General features: G+C 42.9%; 1 protein-coding gene across 5 annotated transcripts in view; it reads left to right on the top strand.

Moving 5' to 3' along the window:
• Positions 1 to 9,038, top strand: part of FLNB (filamin B) — a 138,172-nt gene extending 129,134 nt beyond the window's left edge. For all 5 annotated transcript variants that reach the window (XM_034777876.1, XM_034777875.1, XM_034777873.1 and 2 more), the window contains 3 exons: positions 2,170 to 2,388; positions 4,128 to 4,331; positions 7,245 to 9,038. In XM_034777876.1, the coding sequence (XP_034633767.1) occupies positions 2,170 to 2,388; positions 4,128 to 4,331; positions 7,245 to 7,432 (611 nt within the window). In that variant the 3' untranslated portion in view covers positions 7,433 to 9,038. The remainder of the gene's footprint in view (positions 1 to 2,169; positions 2,389 to 4,127; positions 4,332 to 7,244) is intronic.
• Positions 9,039 to 14,729: the final 5,691 nt, after the last annotated feature.

The following is a 14,729-nucleotide window of genomic DNA, read 5'->3' as shown; positions in this document are numbered from 1 at the left end:
GCAAAGGTAGAATGTAGATCCCTGGCAATCCCTGTTTAAAGCTGTTCCTGGCAGTCTAACCAGTGGGGTGCAGAAGAGCAGTGATGGATATAAAATATCCTCACCCTTTTTACCCCCATGGAAACAAGTCACCCTTGACACTACCCACTGACACATTTCAGATAGAATTTTTTAAATCCATAAGCATGTAACTCAGTGGGGTGTGTGTGTTTTTGTTTTTTGTTTTGTTTTGTTTTTTTTGTTTGTGGGTGTTTTTTTTTTTTTTTAATTTTATTTTGCAGTGAATGACACCAGTATTAGCTCAAGGAATGTGGTCAGTGGTCCCTTATGGAACTAACAGTTCATGTTAACCTGGAAACTGGGAGTCCTGCCATGTTGCCTCCAGCAAACAACTGGCCAGTCTGAAGGACTCTAGGTTTTGGTAGCAACTAGCTAGGACCACTTGAAACCATCTTTCCCTCCTAGTCCCTTAAACCTGCAGAAAAGGGCAGTTGAGTATAAACAAACACTGATGGAATTCACCGCTATGGGAGGTCCAAATTGAATACTAACACACTGAGTGTCTACACATGGATTTTAAAAAACAAACCCACGGCTGACCCCCAGGTCAGCTAGCTCAGGCTTGGGCTCCAGCTCTGGGGGCTGAAAAATTGCTGTGTAGATGTTTGGGCTAAGGTTGGAGCCCAAGCTCTGGGCTCCTACAAGAGTGAGGGTCCTAGAGCTCAGGCTGCATTCAGAGCCCAAATGTCTGCACTGCAATTTCTAGCCCTGCATCCTGGGCCAGCCAAGGATGTGCCACAGGTCTGTTGTCCCTGTGTAGTCATACCCATAGCTGCACAAGCAGAGAAAGGGAATAGATTCCCATGCTGCGTGGCATAAACTGATCACTTATTGAGGTAAGGAAAGAATGCTCTCCCAATATACACACTGAACTGGAGTAAGAGTCTCCTTCCCAAGGACAGAATATTGGCTATTGCCAGAGAAGGTGCCATATTATGTGGGCTCCATAGTCTGATACAGGATTGCACATCTATTCCTCCAGTCCCCATGGTAGCAGGCATTCTGCTAAACAGTCCTGCTTTGCACTGGTGGGAAAACCAGAATTAGCAACTTCTGTTCCCTCTGTTGCCCCATTTAAAGACTTAAACTAGACTAGGAATAGTAAACCTTGGAACGGGAAATCTTAAGATTAATTGTAGTATTTGGACCATCTGTGCACAGCTGACCTGCTTCAAGATTGCAGTTATTGAGGCTACAAATAGCTGACAGTAGCCTGAGACTGAAAGCTTTGTGTAATGTTGATAGCATTGTGCTGTTACTGCCTAATGCAAATCAATACTCCACTGTATTGAACTGATGTTATAACTAAACCAAAGCTTTGTTTCTACTCAAGCAGAATGCTTGCAGGGCTACCCAAGGCAATCTGAATAACTGTTGTGCAAGTGATGTATTCACACCAGCAATACTTGGCCAAGATAAATCTTTGATCTACTGACAACTCTTAAGGGGGTCTTCTGTGATAGGTGGCTATAATCATGCAGGGAGATGGGGATCTTATCTGGGTTTAGGACTGCAGCAGAGCTATGTCAGTATAGGCTGCAAAGGGGACTGAAAAGTTTAAGAGTTTTGTTCCCTTTAAATTAGCCTCTCGTGTATCATAAAAGATCCTCCCCAATTCCTGTTAAACTCTTGAGGGGCTTTTCTCCTCCATGTTTCTGATGCCCAAGAAATGGGCAAAAGCATTTGATTAGGAATTGACAATAATGGCTTCATATAAGTAAAACATGGAGTAGTACTTCTGAAAACATACATACCAGAGGCAAAATTCTGCTTCTCTATAAATGTAGAGCTGAGGTAACCCCACTGAAATCACCAGTTTCATTGGCGTGAGGCCAGCATAAGTGAGTGGAACTGGGCCAAAGAGCTTGACCTACTGTATTTAACAATCTGTTTTAAAGCATCAACATCATTTAGACTACTCATGGCTGTCTTTGTTACATACACTAAAGGTGACCAAGCTTTTCAGTACCATATTGTTGCCTGCTTTTACTAGCTGAATCGCACGTTGATCTTGTGTAACAGTATGTGCTGGTGATTTGCATAAATAGGTAAGCATTACCACTTTTCCTGCACCCTTGTGTTTATTCTTTATGCTAAACCTCTTTCCAGGATTGCAATCTGAGTTTCACATAAACACAACCAAAGCTGGTCCAGGAACGCTCTCTGTTACAATTGAAGGGCCCTCAAAGGTGAAAATGGACTGCCAGGAAACTCCTGAGGGTTATGATGTCATGTATACACCTATGGCTCCAGGAAACTATCTAATTGGAATTAAATATGGTGGACCTAACCATATAGTGGGCAGCCCTTTCAAGGCGAAAGTCACAGGTAAAAATACTAACCAGTGATGGCATAAACTAAAGACTACTAATTTAGTTCTCTGTAGCATATCTCAGTGCAATACTGCAAAGGGATTTATTGGCAGCAATGTTGAAGACTATCAAGGGCAGAGCATTCCCCACCTCTCTGATCTTCTAGATCAGGGGTAGGCAACCTATGACACGCGAGCCGATTTTCAGTGGCACTCTCTCTGCCTGGGTCCTGGCCACTGGTCTGGGGGGCTCTGCATTTTAATTTAATTTTAAATGAAGCTGCTAAACATTTTAAAAACCTTATTTACTTTACATACAACAGTTTTTTATATATTATAGACTTGTAGAAAGAGACCTTCTTAAAAACGTTAAAATGTGTTTCTGGCACATGAAACCTTAACTCCGAATGACTGACTGAAGACTCGGCATACCACTTCTGAAAGGTTGCTGACCCCTGTTCTAGATAATGAGATTCTATTTCAGAACAAGTTGACAGGCACCACTAAGGTGCTTGCTATTGAAAGCTTGTCTGGGGCTGAACAAACTTCCCTATAACATACTGGAAAATTAGTAGCTCCAGCATACTGCATTGGGGGTGAAACATAGCTCACTTTTTTCCCAGTGACAACTACAAAACTTCTCTTGCCCTGATATAAAAGTCATATTTACTGGATGCCATCTCATCTTTGACTTTTTTCCTTAAAGGAAGGGAACCTCTTTAAGGACAAGGACCTGAGTATCTACAGATAATGGTACCTTCTGAACAGCTTTATTAAGAAAATACAGAAAAACTCAGTGGACTGTCTGCTAATACTGTGCTCAAAGCATGGAATGGACACTGCACAACTTGTCTTAGCTGTCGCATCTGTAAAATGCCACCACACTCATGTGCAAAGTCCTGAACAGACTATTTTCAAAGTTTTCTACAAAATTGCACCCACTCTGTTCTGCCAACTCAAGTGTATGAAGTCTCACTGGCCTTTAGCAACTCAAGCACAATACTTCTTTCTCTCAGCCAGTTTTTCACTTCATGAAATCTGAAGTCCCTGTTGGCTTTCAAGCACTGCAGGTGTCTTGGTGTTGGTTTAAAAGCACTGGGATGCTATTGCTTCCAGAAATAATATCAAATGTTCATTCAAATATCTATCGTAGGTGCAAATCTGCAAAAGCATAATGACCAAATCCATCTTTAAATATTGCCCAATACTTAATCATGGTTCATGTACTACTCTTAAACTGTTTGCAAGCATAACTAGCACCTGGTTTGTAAATCAAAATGCAAGAGTTCAAGGAATAGAAAAATCTTGATTACTTGCTGTGTGAAGTCTGCAGTGTGCATATTACCATGCTAGATGCAAACTGAATACTTAGTATTAGCCTCTGTACTGCTGAAGCAAAAATCACTCGAGTGGAAGAGTGCTAATACTGTTCTTTAACAACCTTTATACTATCACAGGCCTGAGAGTTCTTTTCTTCCTGATTTGAAACCAGGTTCACCACAAGCTTAGAGTAGGCAGTGAACAGAAGAGAACTGAATTACAAGAAGTCTGTTTAGGGCACAGATGTGCCATGTTTGTGTAGTGTTGCTAGTGAATCCTTGTTCCTGATAGAACCTCCAGGTGCTACTGCAGTGAGGTGATTAAGATCAAAATATATTAATCCAGCCTATTGACATAACTACTTTCTCGACTTCCCAGAATTCCTTCTAAATGTACAGAGAAACCTGCCTATTACAAATCTGTCTTCCTTTTCTAGGCCAGCGACTGGTTAGCCCAGGCAGTGCAAATGAAACTAGCTCAATCATGGTGGAATCGGTGACTAGGTCATCAACAGAAACTTGCTACAGTGCCATTCCCAAGTCTACATCTGATGCCAGCAGAGTGACTTCCAGAGGTGCAGGACTCTCAAAGGCTTATGTGGGTCAAAAAAGCAGCTTTACTGTGGACTGCAGCAAAGCAGGTATGGGTTTAAGAATTTGATCTCAAAGCAATATGTATCTGCAACTGTTTAATTGAAGGAGGATGAAAAACTTTAGCTCTTGGATCCCAGGGTGGTAAACTTCCAGCTAACTGAATTTATCTCCTAGGAATGTGACTGTGCTGTGAGCTGCCTATTGTTGGCCATTAATCAGAACTGAATGTGAGTGGCACTCACCTGACTCATCAGGCATAAACTAGCCTAATGGCAGGAAGAAGGGGAATAATCAGTTGTGTTGCAAGACAAATCTCCCTCCTTCCACAGCATGGATTTCAACTGTTATGCTAGCTCTAATGGAAGGTTGTGCACAGCACCAAGTACCATGCATATGGGGCCAAATAAACTAATGATTGAATAGATAACAGACCCTGCCTGAACAATTAGGGCATCTACACTTGCAGATGTAGAGCACTGTGAGTTAAACCCGCCATCGTAGAGCGCAGTAGGGAAAGCGCTGCAGTCTGTCCACACTGACCGCTTCAAGCGCACTGGGGTGGCCACATTGGCAGCACTTGCAGCGGCATTATGGGCCACTATCCTAGCATGCAAATGACTGCAACGTGCTTCCCGAATGGGGTGGAGTGTGACAGTGTGGTGTGTGTATGTCAGGGGAGAGTGGGGTTTTTGGGGTGCTGAGTGTCAGCATGCTGTCTTGTAAGTTCAGACACCCCCATTCCCCCCAAAGCAAACAGAAAATGTTTGCTTTTTCTTGGAGCTGATAAGCAGCCGGCTTCTCCAAAACGGAGCTTTGAAAGGGCATTTCCGCATTCCTGCAGCCGATTTCACAACAATGCCAAGAGTGGCCACTTGACTTAAGGGGATTATGGGACGTTTCCAGAGGCTGATCACAGCGCAGTAATGCAACACCTCGTTCACACTGGTGCTGCGGTGCTCCAGCAGGGGTGCAGCAAATGTTATTCCACTTGCTGATGTGGAGTACCAGCAGCGCTGTACCTGCAGAGTCAGAGTGCTCTACGTGCCTTGCCAGTGTGGATGGGGAGTGAGCTAGGGTGCCTGGGGCTGCTTTATTGTGATATAACTCACAAGTGTAGCCAAGGCCTTAAGTTTACTTTGTAGAGTCCCTGGCTCAGACACTAAGGGAGCAGGGTTAAAAGATGCAAGTGAAGTGTTCAGGGTGATAAGCACATGTCACTAGTCATCTTGATTTAATGACATCCTGTAAATCCCAACAATTAATGAGCCAACTTTCATAGGTATCACAAAGGATGCTTTATAGTGGAAAAGATAGCATGGCCTTATTTGTAGGTTACAAGTTTGAAGTATCTTAAAGCAAAAATTGTACAGATTTTTTTACAGTACTTGTCCCTCTTGTGCTGTAAATTCTGGTTCTGGCAGCTTAGTCCTTTTCAATTTATGGTTAACATTGATAACTGAATTTAAAAAATGAACTCTTACAGCATTGACACCTTGAGGGTTAACTAGCAAAGTTAAGAGTGCCAGATGATGGCTCTGCCCAGAGTGTCTGTCAGCTTTGCAACCTTGAATTAAAGATTTGGATGGATGGAATTTTTTAAAAGGCAATTTTATTTAACAGATAAGTTCTACTCTTTAAGAGGTGTGTGGTGGTTTTTTTTTTTAATTTACAGCCCCTTGGTAAGTTGTAAACAGTATTATGACAGACCAAATAAGTATTTTAAACTTGCTTGGCATAGCTAAGCCCTTTGAACTTTTTCCTAAAATGGCTTTACACTCCTGAAGCTTTCCTTTTGTAAACGGCAAGTTACAAGCAGATGACACATTTAAGTTGCCTTGTTACTATTTTAATTGGCCTTTTACGACTTTTACAGTCCTCCCTCAAGGTGACACATTTTGTTAGTGTTAGCCATCAAAAATAATCCTTGTGATACTGCTGCTTTGATGTGGGCTTTCTTTACCTTAAGGATAACTAGAGATTGTCCTTTCCATGGCTGCCAGTGGGTCCGATTCTTTAAAAATTTCAGTGGCATTTAACAGACCTTCACTGTGCTTTGCCAAGCATTTTTCTCCAATACCTTGCTCTGGAGTTTCTTTTTGCACCCAGTTCCAGTTTCCCTCTAATTCTCTGGGGAATTCATTATATTTGGGTCCACCACTTCTCTAATGTGGTACTAACTTCCTCAGATTTAAGCCCTTCCAAATGCCATTGCTCAACTGCTTGTGATCCTTGCCCATAAAGCTACAAGTAGAATAAGCTATACTGTTACCTGCTCCAGATGAATAGAATCTGAGTCATGGCGCACCACTATGTTGGGGTTCCCCAAAAACCCATTCAACTCCACTCTCTCATCACGCAGGCTTCTTTATTTGACCTACATCAAAGCTGCACTAGTTGATCAGACGGAAGTGTAGGGGGTGGATATAGGGTGTACCGCACATCCAAAATTATACAGCGAACTTTTCCTTTACATACTTACACATTATTGCATTTACTATACAGTGCATCACATGTTTTGGGATAGTCTTGGTCCCTTTATAGGAACCAGTCCCTGTACAGCATGTATTGTCCATGCACAACTTACTCTTAACCCTGGAATATTACGTAGGAGGTAATCTTATCCATGATCTATTACTCACATCAAGCCAGGCCAATGATGGTAGCAACATCTGGTATGCAGGTCAGGCACTATACATGCAGCTGAAATATTAGCTTAATGAGGGTGCTTCTTCCAAAGATGTAAATACAAAATCCTTCTAGGTTCTAAAATGGCTTAACCAAGCCTCAGACTATTGCTAGATAAACAAATCACTACACTAATGGCCCAAAACACAGAACAAGATGGTAAGCACTTTGGGTTGGGAGACCATTTTTGTGGTGGTGCAGTGTTCATTGCTGTAAGCCACCTGTTATTACCTAGCCATAATTATAAAAGCTAACAGTTTCTCATTGTACCATAGGTTCAAATATGCTGTTAGTTGGTGTCCATGGACCCACAACACCATGCGAAGAAGTTTCTGTGAAACACTTGGGAAACCACCAATACAATGTAACGTATGTGGTCAAAGAGAAGGGTGACTATATTCTGGCAGTGAAGTGGGGCGAAGCGCACATTCCTGGAAGTCCATTCCATGTCACTGTTCCTTAAGTTCTTCTAGGATCTAATCTTTGCATCTGCAATTCAGTTTTATAAAAATACTGTTTGCAGTTCTGTTGTAAAATACAGTAGTATCTAGATACGTGCAACTCACATTTCAATACATCCAAAAGTAAATTCTATAACTGTTTTTAGAAGTGTTGCAACTTTTTACCTAAATATAATACTATGTAATGTAAATCTATTTAATATCCTTTTTAAAATTGTAACTTTAGTACTGTCAGTGGGTAACTATCAACATTGAGAATTGTGGATAACTAAGACACTAATTTCCTTTGTGGATGTTAAAGACTTGAGATATTGAAAACTGGAATTTGTATTTTGTAATTGGGTATCTTAAACTACTGATTTGTTTTTTGACTGGAGACTTTACATTTAGTTGTGGAATGTGACTTGGGCTGTCCCCAGTTCAAATTCTTTTCTGTAAAGAAGTGAGGTAAAACTGGTACTAAATATGTGCCTTTGTATACTTGACCAATTTGCATACTTAACATGAAAAGCTATTAAAGTGGCACTGCCACTCAACATGAGAATATTTTACCAATGCTTTGCTGATTGTTTACACTTAAGAGAAATTGCTTAATTTTGCTATAGCAAACTTTACGCTGCCAGGAAGCAACTTTCAGTCTGCTTTCAGCCCTTCTGCATTTAATGCCTTGAAAACTATATTGTTAGCTTTTTTCCCATGATGCTTGTAATGGTGACTTTAATTAGCTTGGGCTTCTAGTGAAACTTACTATAGAAGCTTGCTCCACAGATTGCCAGTGTGTGATCAATCATTACTTTGGTCACAACTTCCCAAAAGTCTTTGCTTCTAACCACAAACTCCAGTCAGTTGGTTTAAATCAAGTTATCCAAGCCAGGTGTGACTCCATACATCTCAGAAGCCTCTCATAAAAGGAAAAGATCAAAAGGTTAGCATCACATTTGGGGTATTCATCTGCTCCAAACTTTAACTTTGAAAACTAGCTCTACACAGTAGCATGTCTGAAATTATCAATGAATAACAGTGCTCTGAATCCCCAAGGCAACCATAGTAGGCACAAGATCCTAATCCTTTTATGAGAACTGCAGTCCAAAGACTTCAGTAAAGCACCTTCATTTCCTGAAATCGCTTTCATGCTGCAAACTTTCTAAAATGCACAAGGGCTCATCCATCCTTATGAGTAAGGAATGAACACTTAGTTCTAACTTTCATGATAGTGAAGTTTTCCTCCATAACAAATGCTGAACTGAAGTTTACTGCCAACTTCTGTGGTCTGAGCACAATTTTTGGCTAAATAGCTTTAACTTTGTATGATGAGGAAGGATTTGTTGGAAATATGTTGATGCTTCCCTCCTAGTGAGAGGTTCCCACATATAGCTATTTTGTAGGAGTTGTATGTCGATGCACTACTTTTGAGCACAGTTTATTGGGGAAATTGAGTAATTTTTTTTTACTGTGCTTTGTGCCTTGTGCCTTAATGTGAAATGCTTACTACATTGTAAACTAGGGCGTAAAAACAAATAAAACTGGAATAAAATGCAAGATTGTAAAATTGTATCTTAACTTATTAAAACAATGTTGCCTTCATTAAAATGTGCATGTTAAAAACCACCTCAGATTGTCTTCTCCTATTTGAAGAAACAGTAGTTCTAGCTTGGTTAATACAGTAACATCACTCTTGTGCGGCATGTCTAACTTCCAGCCACATGTACATCTACTGTCCCTAAAACTAGTCACCAACTGTGTGGAGGATGTGTAGTAAACATCTGACTGTGCTTGGCTCAAAAGATGAGGCACTTGATGATAAATGAGTAGTTTACCAACTCCAAAGGCAGTAGGTGGACTGAATGGCTTGCAGATGGGTAAAATATGGAGGCTGTGGGTACCATCCATGGGGGTCTATAGTAATGAACATTTGGATGTTCAGTGAGTTTTGTTTTAAAGGAGTTGAAGGCTTCAGTCCAGTTCCCAGTGTCCAGTCCTGACCCGGCACCTTGCTGGTAGTCTCTGCCAAGGATTTGAATGTGGCAACTGAACAGTCCTCACCCTTCCAAGTGAAGCGGAGTCTTTAAAAGCTGATATTGTTCATGCTGAATCTGTTGTACTTCAGTTTGGATGGCTAATACATCAGCACTTATTTGGTCAGTCATTAAATTCCTTAGAAACTAATCAAAGATTTGTTTTGATGGTCCAAAACTCCCTTCCAGACTAGGGGCTTTCCTTTGATAACTGAAAGGCAGAATCTGCATTTACTAAATCAGAAAAGGTGGGTGGCTTCCACCTGCTTATTACACCCTTATCTCCTTAGGTTTAACACAGCAATATGTTGCTGTAGAAACTAGAAGATGTTTCTATAAACAAGCACTCCCACTCCAAATACTAGCTCTGAAACCAGAAACTCTGTGCGAGTTACTGCTGCCAAGGAGGCTCCTGTATTGCATTTATGTCTCTCCTAGTTGCAACTGACCTAGCACAAAGCTAATGAAGCCAGATAAAGGCTGACAGTTTCACCTTAATGAAAAGATCCCACCTGTTGCAGCAAACAGTTGAGAAAATGGGTGTGCCTTTAGTGCTCTAACTCACGCTACCAAAGGGTTGCATACTGTGCTCTGGCAGAAGTTTCTTTTTGCCTGCTACCATTTAACCCTTCTCTGCCTTATCCTATAGCTGAACCTAAGAGTTGTCTTCTCAGCCCTTCATCCAGGTTACGTTTATGCGAGAATCTAAACACTGGTTCTGTGCCACGTTGCTATGTATGCTATAGAATGCAAACTATTCTACCTGTGTGTACAATATACAAGGGCTGGTGTGAAAAAAAAATCCAAGTGACTTATCCACAAAATTGAACTTGCTAAATGTATTGCTAGTGAATGGTGGGTTTAACGTAAATAACCCTCAAGTTTCATGCAACTTTTGTCATGCGGGCTGGTTTTGTCTCCACTCTGGGAGCAAAATTCGCCCTATTGTAATGCTGGAGTTTTGATTCCAACAATAAAGCTTGAATTTTAGACCTTTTAGAATAATTTAACTCAGGGTTCACATCTCTGCTACACAAACCCATTACCCACTCTAGTTCCAGTAACAGTAGTGGGATTGCACACAAGCCTCTCTTAACTGGTCTCAATCCATACCTTGGAATATGGCCACCACTAGAATTTTACAAATAAAGGTTATGCATAAATGTGGCTACTTGCTAACTTCACAAAGGATTTTTGGGTGGATAGTGCCCAATTTATTTCTGAACTGGGGGAGGGGTGAGGACCAAGAAGCTGAGACCTTTCAGATTTGAAATACCAGGTTTTTTGAAAGCCCCCCCCCCAAGCTAGCTGTCCCTTTGAAGTTTGCATCCAAATGCACACTTGCATCAGCTGGGAGCCATGTCCTTTCATACTTCTGTGAAAACAGGAGTTCAAAAGACAGCTATTATAATGCTCACATGTGCCTTACCTTTTTACTCTTCCAGCCACTTGGAGTAAGGAACAGAAGCAGCTGAATGAGTATTAACTTTGGCTCAGCAGATGACCACTAGTGAGCTTGACAGACGGTGGCTGGCTTCACTTGCAGATGACCACTTGCAATACTGTTGACTTTGGAAGGCAAAATTGTGTGGGCGCATGTGTTTGGGAGGGGGGAGGCAAAATTGGGAGGGGGACTGTTTTGGGAGGGCAATTTATGTTGAACTGAGCCATTCCTGGGGGAAGCAACTGCTGATAGTCTCCTCAATAGTTCTCATTGAAACTGGGGCAGGGTGGGGGAATTGCCCTCTTTTTGGCTCTGAGGGTAAGTGGCTTAATTATCGTCTGTATTTTGTGGTGAGCACCTAGAATGTTGGACAGGTGCTGTTCTGTTAGAAATCCAAAACAATGGCTTCATCCCCAGTGTCTCTCTCAGAATGCACCTACAAAAACATGGAACTACCCATCTGATGTAAGACAACTAGGTCTGGTTCTCAATCATATGAGAGCAGGTGAGTACCAACATGCTGAAAGCCAGCCCAACCTTGTACTAGGCCCTTGCACACTCACTATGGAAACAAGCATTACAGGGCGGGGAACCTACTTGAAGACAAATGTCTTAATTGGAGTTCCATTTAATTCACTTTGGTGGTTTGTAGTGGTGTTTGGGGGCATGCACCCCAAACATGGCCATCTGAGATCTACCAAATGGTCTACACAGAAAGTAAAGTATCCTGTCTAGGATAGTGGCCAGTACCAACTTCTCCAGAAGGAACAAGAAACCACAGAGGGCAACGATGATGCTTGCAGCAGAAATAATATCCTTTTTGTTTAGGGGTTGTCTTATGAGTGAGGCTTGAGTGTTTATATGCCTTCCAAAAGCAGGGAGTAACCAGAGGTCAAATCTTCTCCTTGGCAATGAAAATAACATCCTGGGCAGAGAAGAAGTTGCTACCTTGGAAGTCAGTTCACTTAAATACAGAAAGGGGAGAGCTCTAGTCCTCTACTTGCCTAGAAGATGCTTTGGGCTTGTTTGACAGCCAAGGAAACCACATTACACATGCAGAAAAGATTAAACCTCTTGAATCATGGACCTGGAACACCTACAGTTAACAGCCTGGGCTGTGGAAGGAGGTATAGCTCAGGGATTCGCCATTAGCCTCTGAGGCATTTTGGTGTCCAGACAGAATGTAACCAGGAAACTCCATTGATCTGATCAAATTCAGTTTCTGGTGCAAGGGGAAATATCTCGGGGGCCAGTACTGCCTCTTTGTTCAGTGCCCAGCCCAGTGGGGCCCTGACCTCCAGATGCTACTGCAATCCAAATACAATAATCACACTATTTTGGTGATCTCAGCTACATTAGCTTCTTCAAGATCGTTGATTGCTTCCTACAGCTCCAGGAAATCTTGAATCAGAGCAGAAAAACATCTACCAGATGGATGTACTCATCATCAGATGAGGTTCTCAATATGGGTGGCCCAACAGTCTGGACCCAGTCCAAACCTCAGTACTGAAATCCTTGATTACTTGCATCATGACAGACCTTAGAGATGCTTAAAACAGGCCAGCCTTTTGTTCATCTCTATGGTCTGTCATGGTTACCCAGCAAACTGCATCTTAGACCCCTTTGAGTCTCCCTCAAGTTTTCCCCTTAAGGGACAGGTTCCTAAATTTAATAAACTTCTTTTTCCTCCCCCCACCCCTGGTTCCTGAATGTATTAATCAGACAGGTCCAACTCTGCTTGGGCACTTACACAAATTTCCCTTTGGGAACCTGTAACAGCATATGTTTGCAGTGACACAGAACCAGCAATTCAAAGCATCATTTATACTTTTCCCAAAGATATAAAGCATTTAGAGCAAATGGTAGCAACGCACGCTTGAATATAACACCTCTGGAATCCCCCAGAGTTGCAGAAAGCAGTCTGCCCCTGCTCTGTGCCTGCCTCTCAGCTTTTCACTGACACGCTGGGCAGTCTCTTAGCTCATTCAGTGCCCTTCCCTTTTTCTAGGGTCTCTGAGGTTTAGATTTCCTTAGATCCCAGGCTTTGCTTTGAAGAGTAACCCGGTCCAGCTCAGTGGACCCTCTATTACCTCTTGCAGGAGCACGATAGCCATGTGCTGCCCCCAAAGACAATGCTATTCAAAAACCTCATCTTGTGTGTATGGGGCGCAAGCTCCCCTAATGTGACCACGCCATCTCGAAGAGCCACAGTCACTGGAAGGTAAGTAATCCTTCTTTCAAGGTAAGCCCCTCTTTCCACAATTCCTGGGAAATAGTTCTATTTTGTTCCAGAATGGCATGAATGGACATTTCTAGTGTTCTGAAGATGCATCTCAAGCACATGGAATACACGTGCCAGTTGTATCGTGTTTGTCTCATTCCATCTAAAATGCCAAGGCCTTAGGGTCTCAAGTTGTTGCAGGTATGCTATTAAAATCCTGCATGGGTTGGTATGCAAGACATCTGGGAAACTATTCACAGAAAGTCCATAGGGGCATTGTGGGGGGGGGGGGGGGGGGGAGAAAGGTGAGTCTCATCTGACTCAGATCTGTGAAATTAATTTCTATTCCTCCACAGAGGCATCCTTTGACAGGAAGGTGCTACCAGTTTGGTTCCTGCATAGTTCCTTAGGGAATGTCTACATTTGCAGACTTCTTGCGCTGTCAGTTCCACCAGTGAAAGAAAAGCGCTGGTTGGTGTACTCACTCATTTCCACAGGCATCAGAGTGTTTTTACATTTGCAGTACTTCCATCGCCAATGAGAGCAGTGCTCTAGGGTACTTATCCCATGGTGCAGCTCTCTCCATTTTGATAGGTCTTGTGGGAAAGGGCGGGAGGGGGGGAGGTAAGCACAAGTCATTCTTGGTCCCTTCTCAGTACCCTGTGATGCACTGCTTCATGTCCCAGCAGCACCAGTACTTGCTTGTTTCTTTCGTGGCATTTTTTAACACCTCTTGCTGTCTGGCTGCTTTCCCCGCCACATCCACAAGCAGGAATGGATCCTGCGCTGCTGTCCACTACTCTGATAGCTGTCACTTGCACAGAGAAGTGCAGTCAGATGCCTAATGAGCTGTCTGAAATGGAAATAAGTAACATTTGATTGCTTTTGGCCAGGGGCAGCTCTGTTTTTTGCAGCCCCAAGCACAGCAGGCAGGCAGCTTTCAGTGGCGCGCCTGCGGGCGGTCCTCGGTCACGCGGATTTGGTGGCATGCCTGCAGGAGATCCGCCAGTGCCACACCATCGGTGTCCCCACCGCAGGACCAGTGGACCTCCCGCAGGCATGCTGCCAAAAGCCGCCTGCCTCCCGCCCTCACAGTGACCGTCAGGCCGCCCCCTGCGGCTTGCCACCCCAGGCACGCACTTGCTGCGCTGGTGCCTGGAGCTGCCCTTGCTTTTGGCATTAACTGAGGAGCTGAGCACTGTGGAACGACGTTTTTGGGCTAGGGAAACTAGCTCAGTGGTGGGATCGTATTGTTATGCATGTCTGGGATGACGCACGTATCTTTTGAAACACTGGCCTGTACAGAAAGCTGTAAGCAGGGACTTTCTTTCCAGACTAGCAGTTCACTGTCAAGGAAGTGGAAAAGGCCATTGTGATCCTGGGAGACCCAGCTTACCTATTAATGGCTTCATGAGCGAGCCATGGCATATACTGGAAACCTAGATGTCAGTAAGGAACGTTTCAACAACAGGCTGAGTAGGTGCAGAATGGCTGTCGAATGTGCATTTGGCCATTTGAAAGCGTGCTGGAGATGTTTGTACAGTAGACTGGAAATGAGGGAAGAAAATTCCCATGGTTATTGTACTTCCCATAACATTTGTGAGGGGAGGGGTGAAAGG

This window comes from Trachemys scripta, chromosome 7, assembly GCF_013100865.1.
Source record: "Trachemys scripta elegans isolate TJP31775 chromosome 7, CAS_Tse_1.0, whole genome shotgun sequence".
NCBI lineage: Eukaryota > Metazoa > Chordata > Testudines > Emydidae > Trachemys > Trachemys scripta.
Note: the sequence above shows the minus strand (reverse complement) of the source record. Positions and strands in the feature narration are given on the sequence as shown.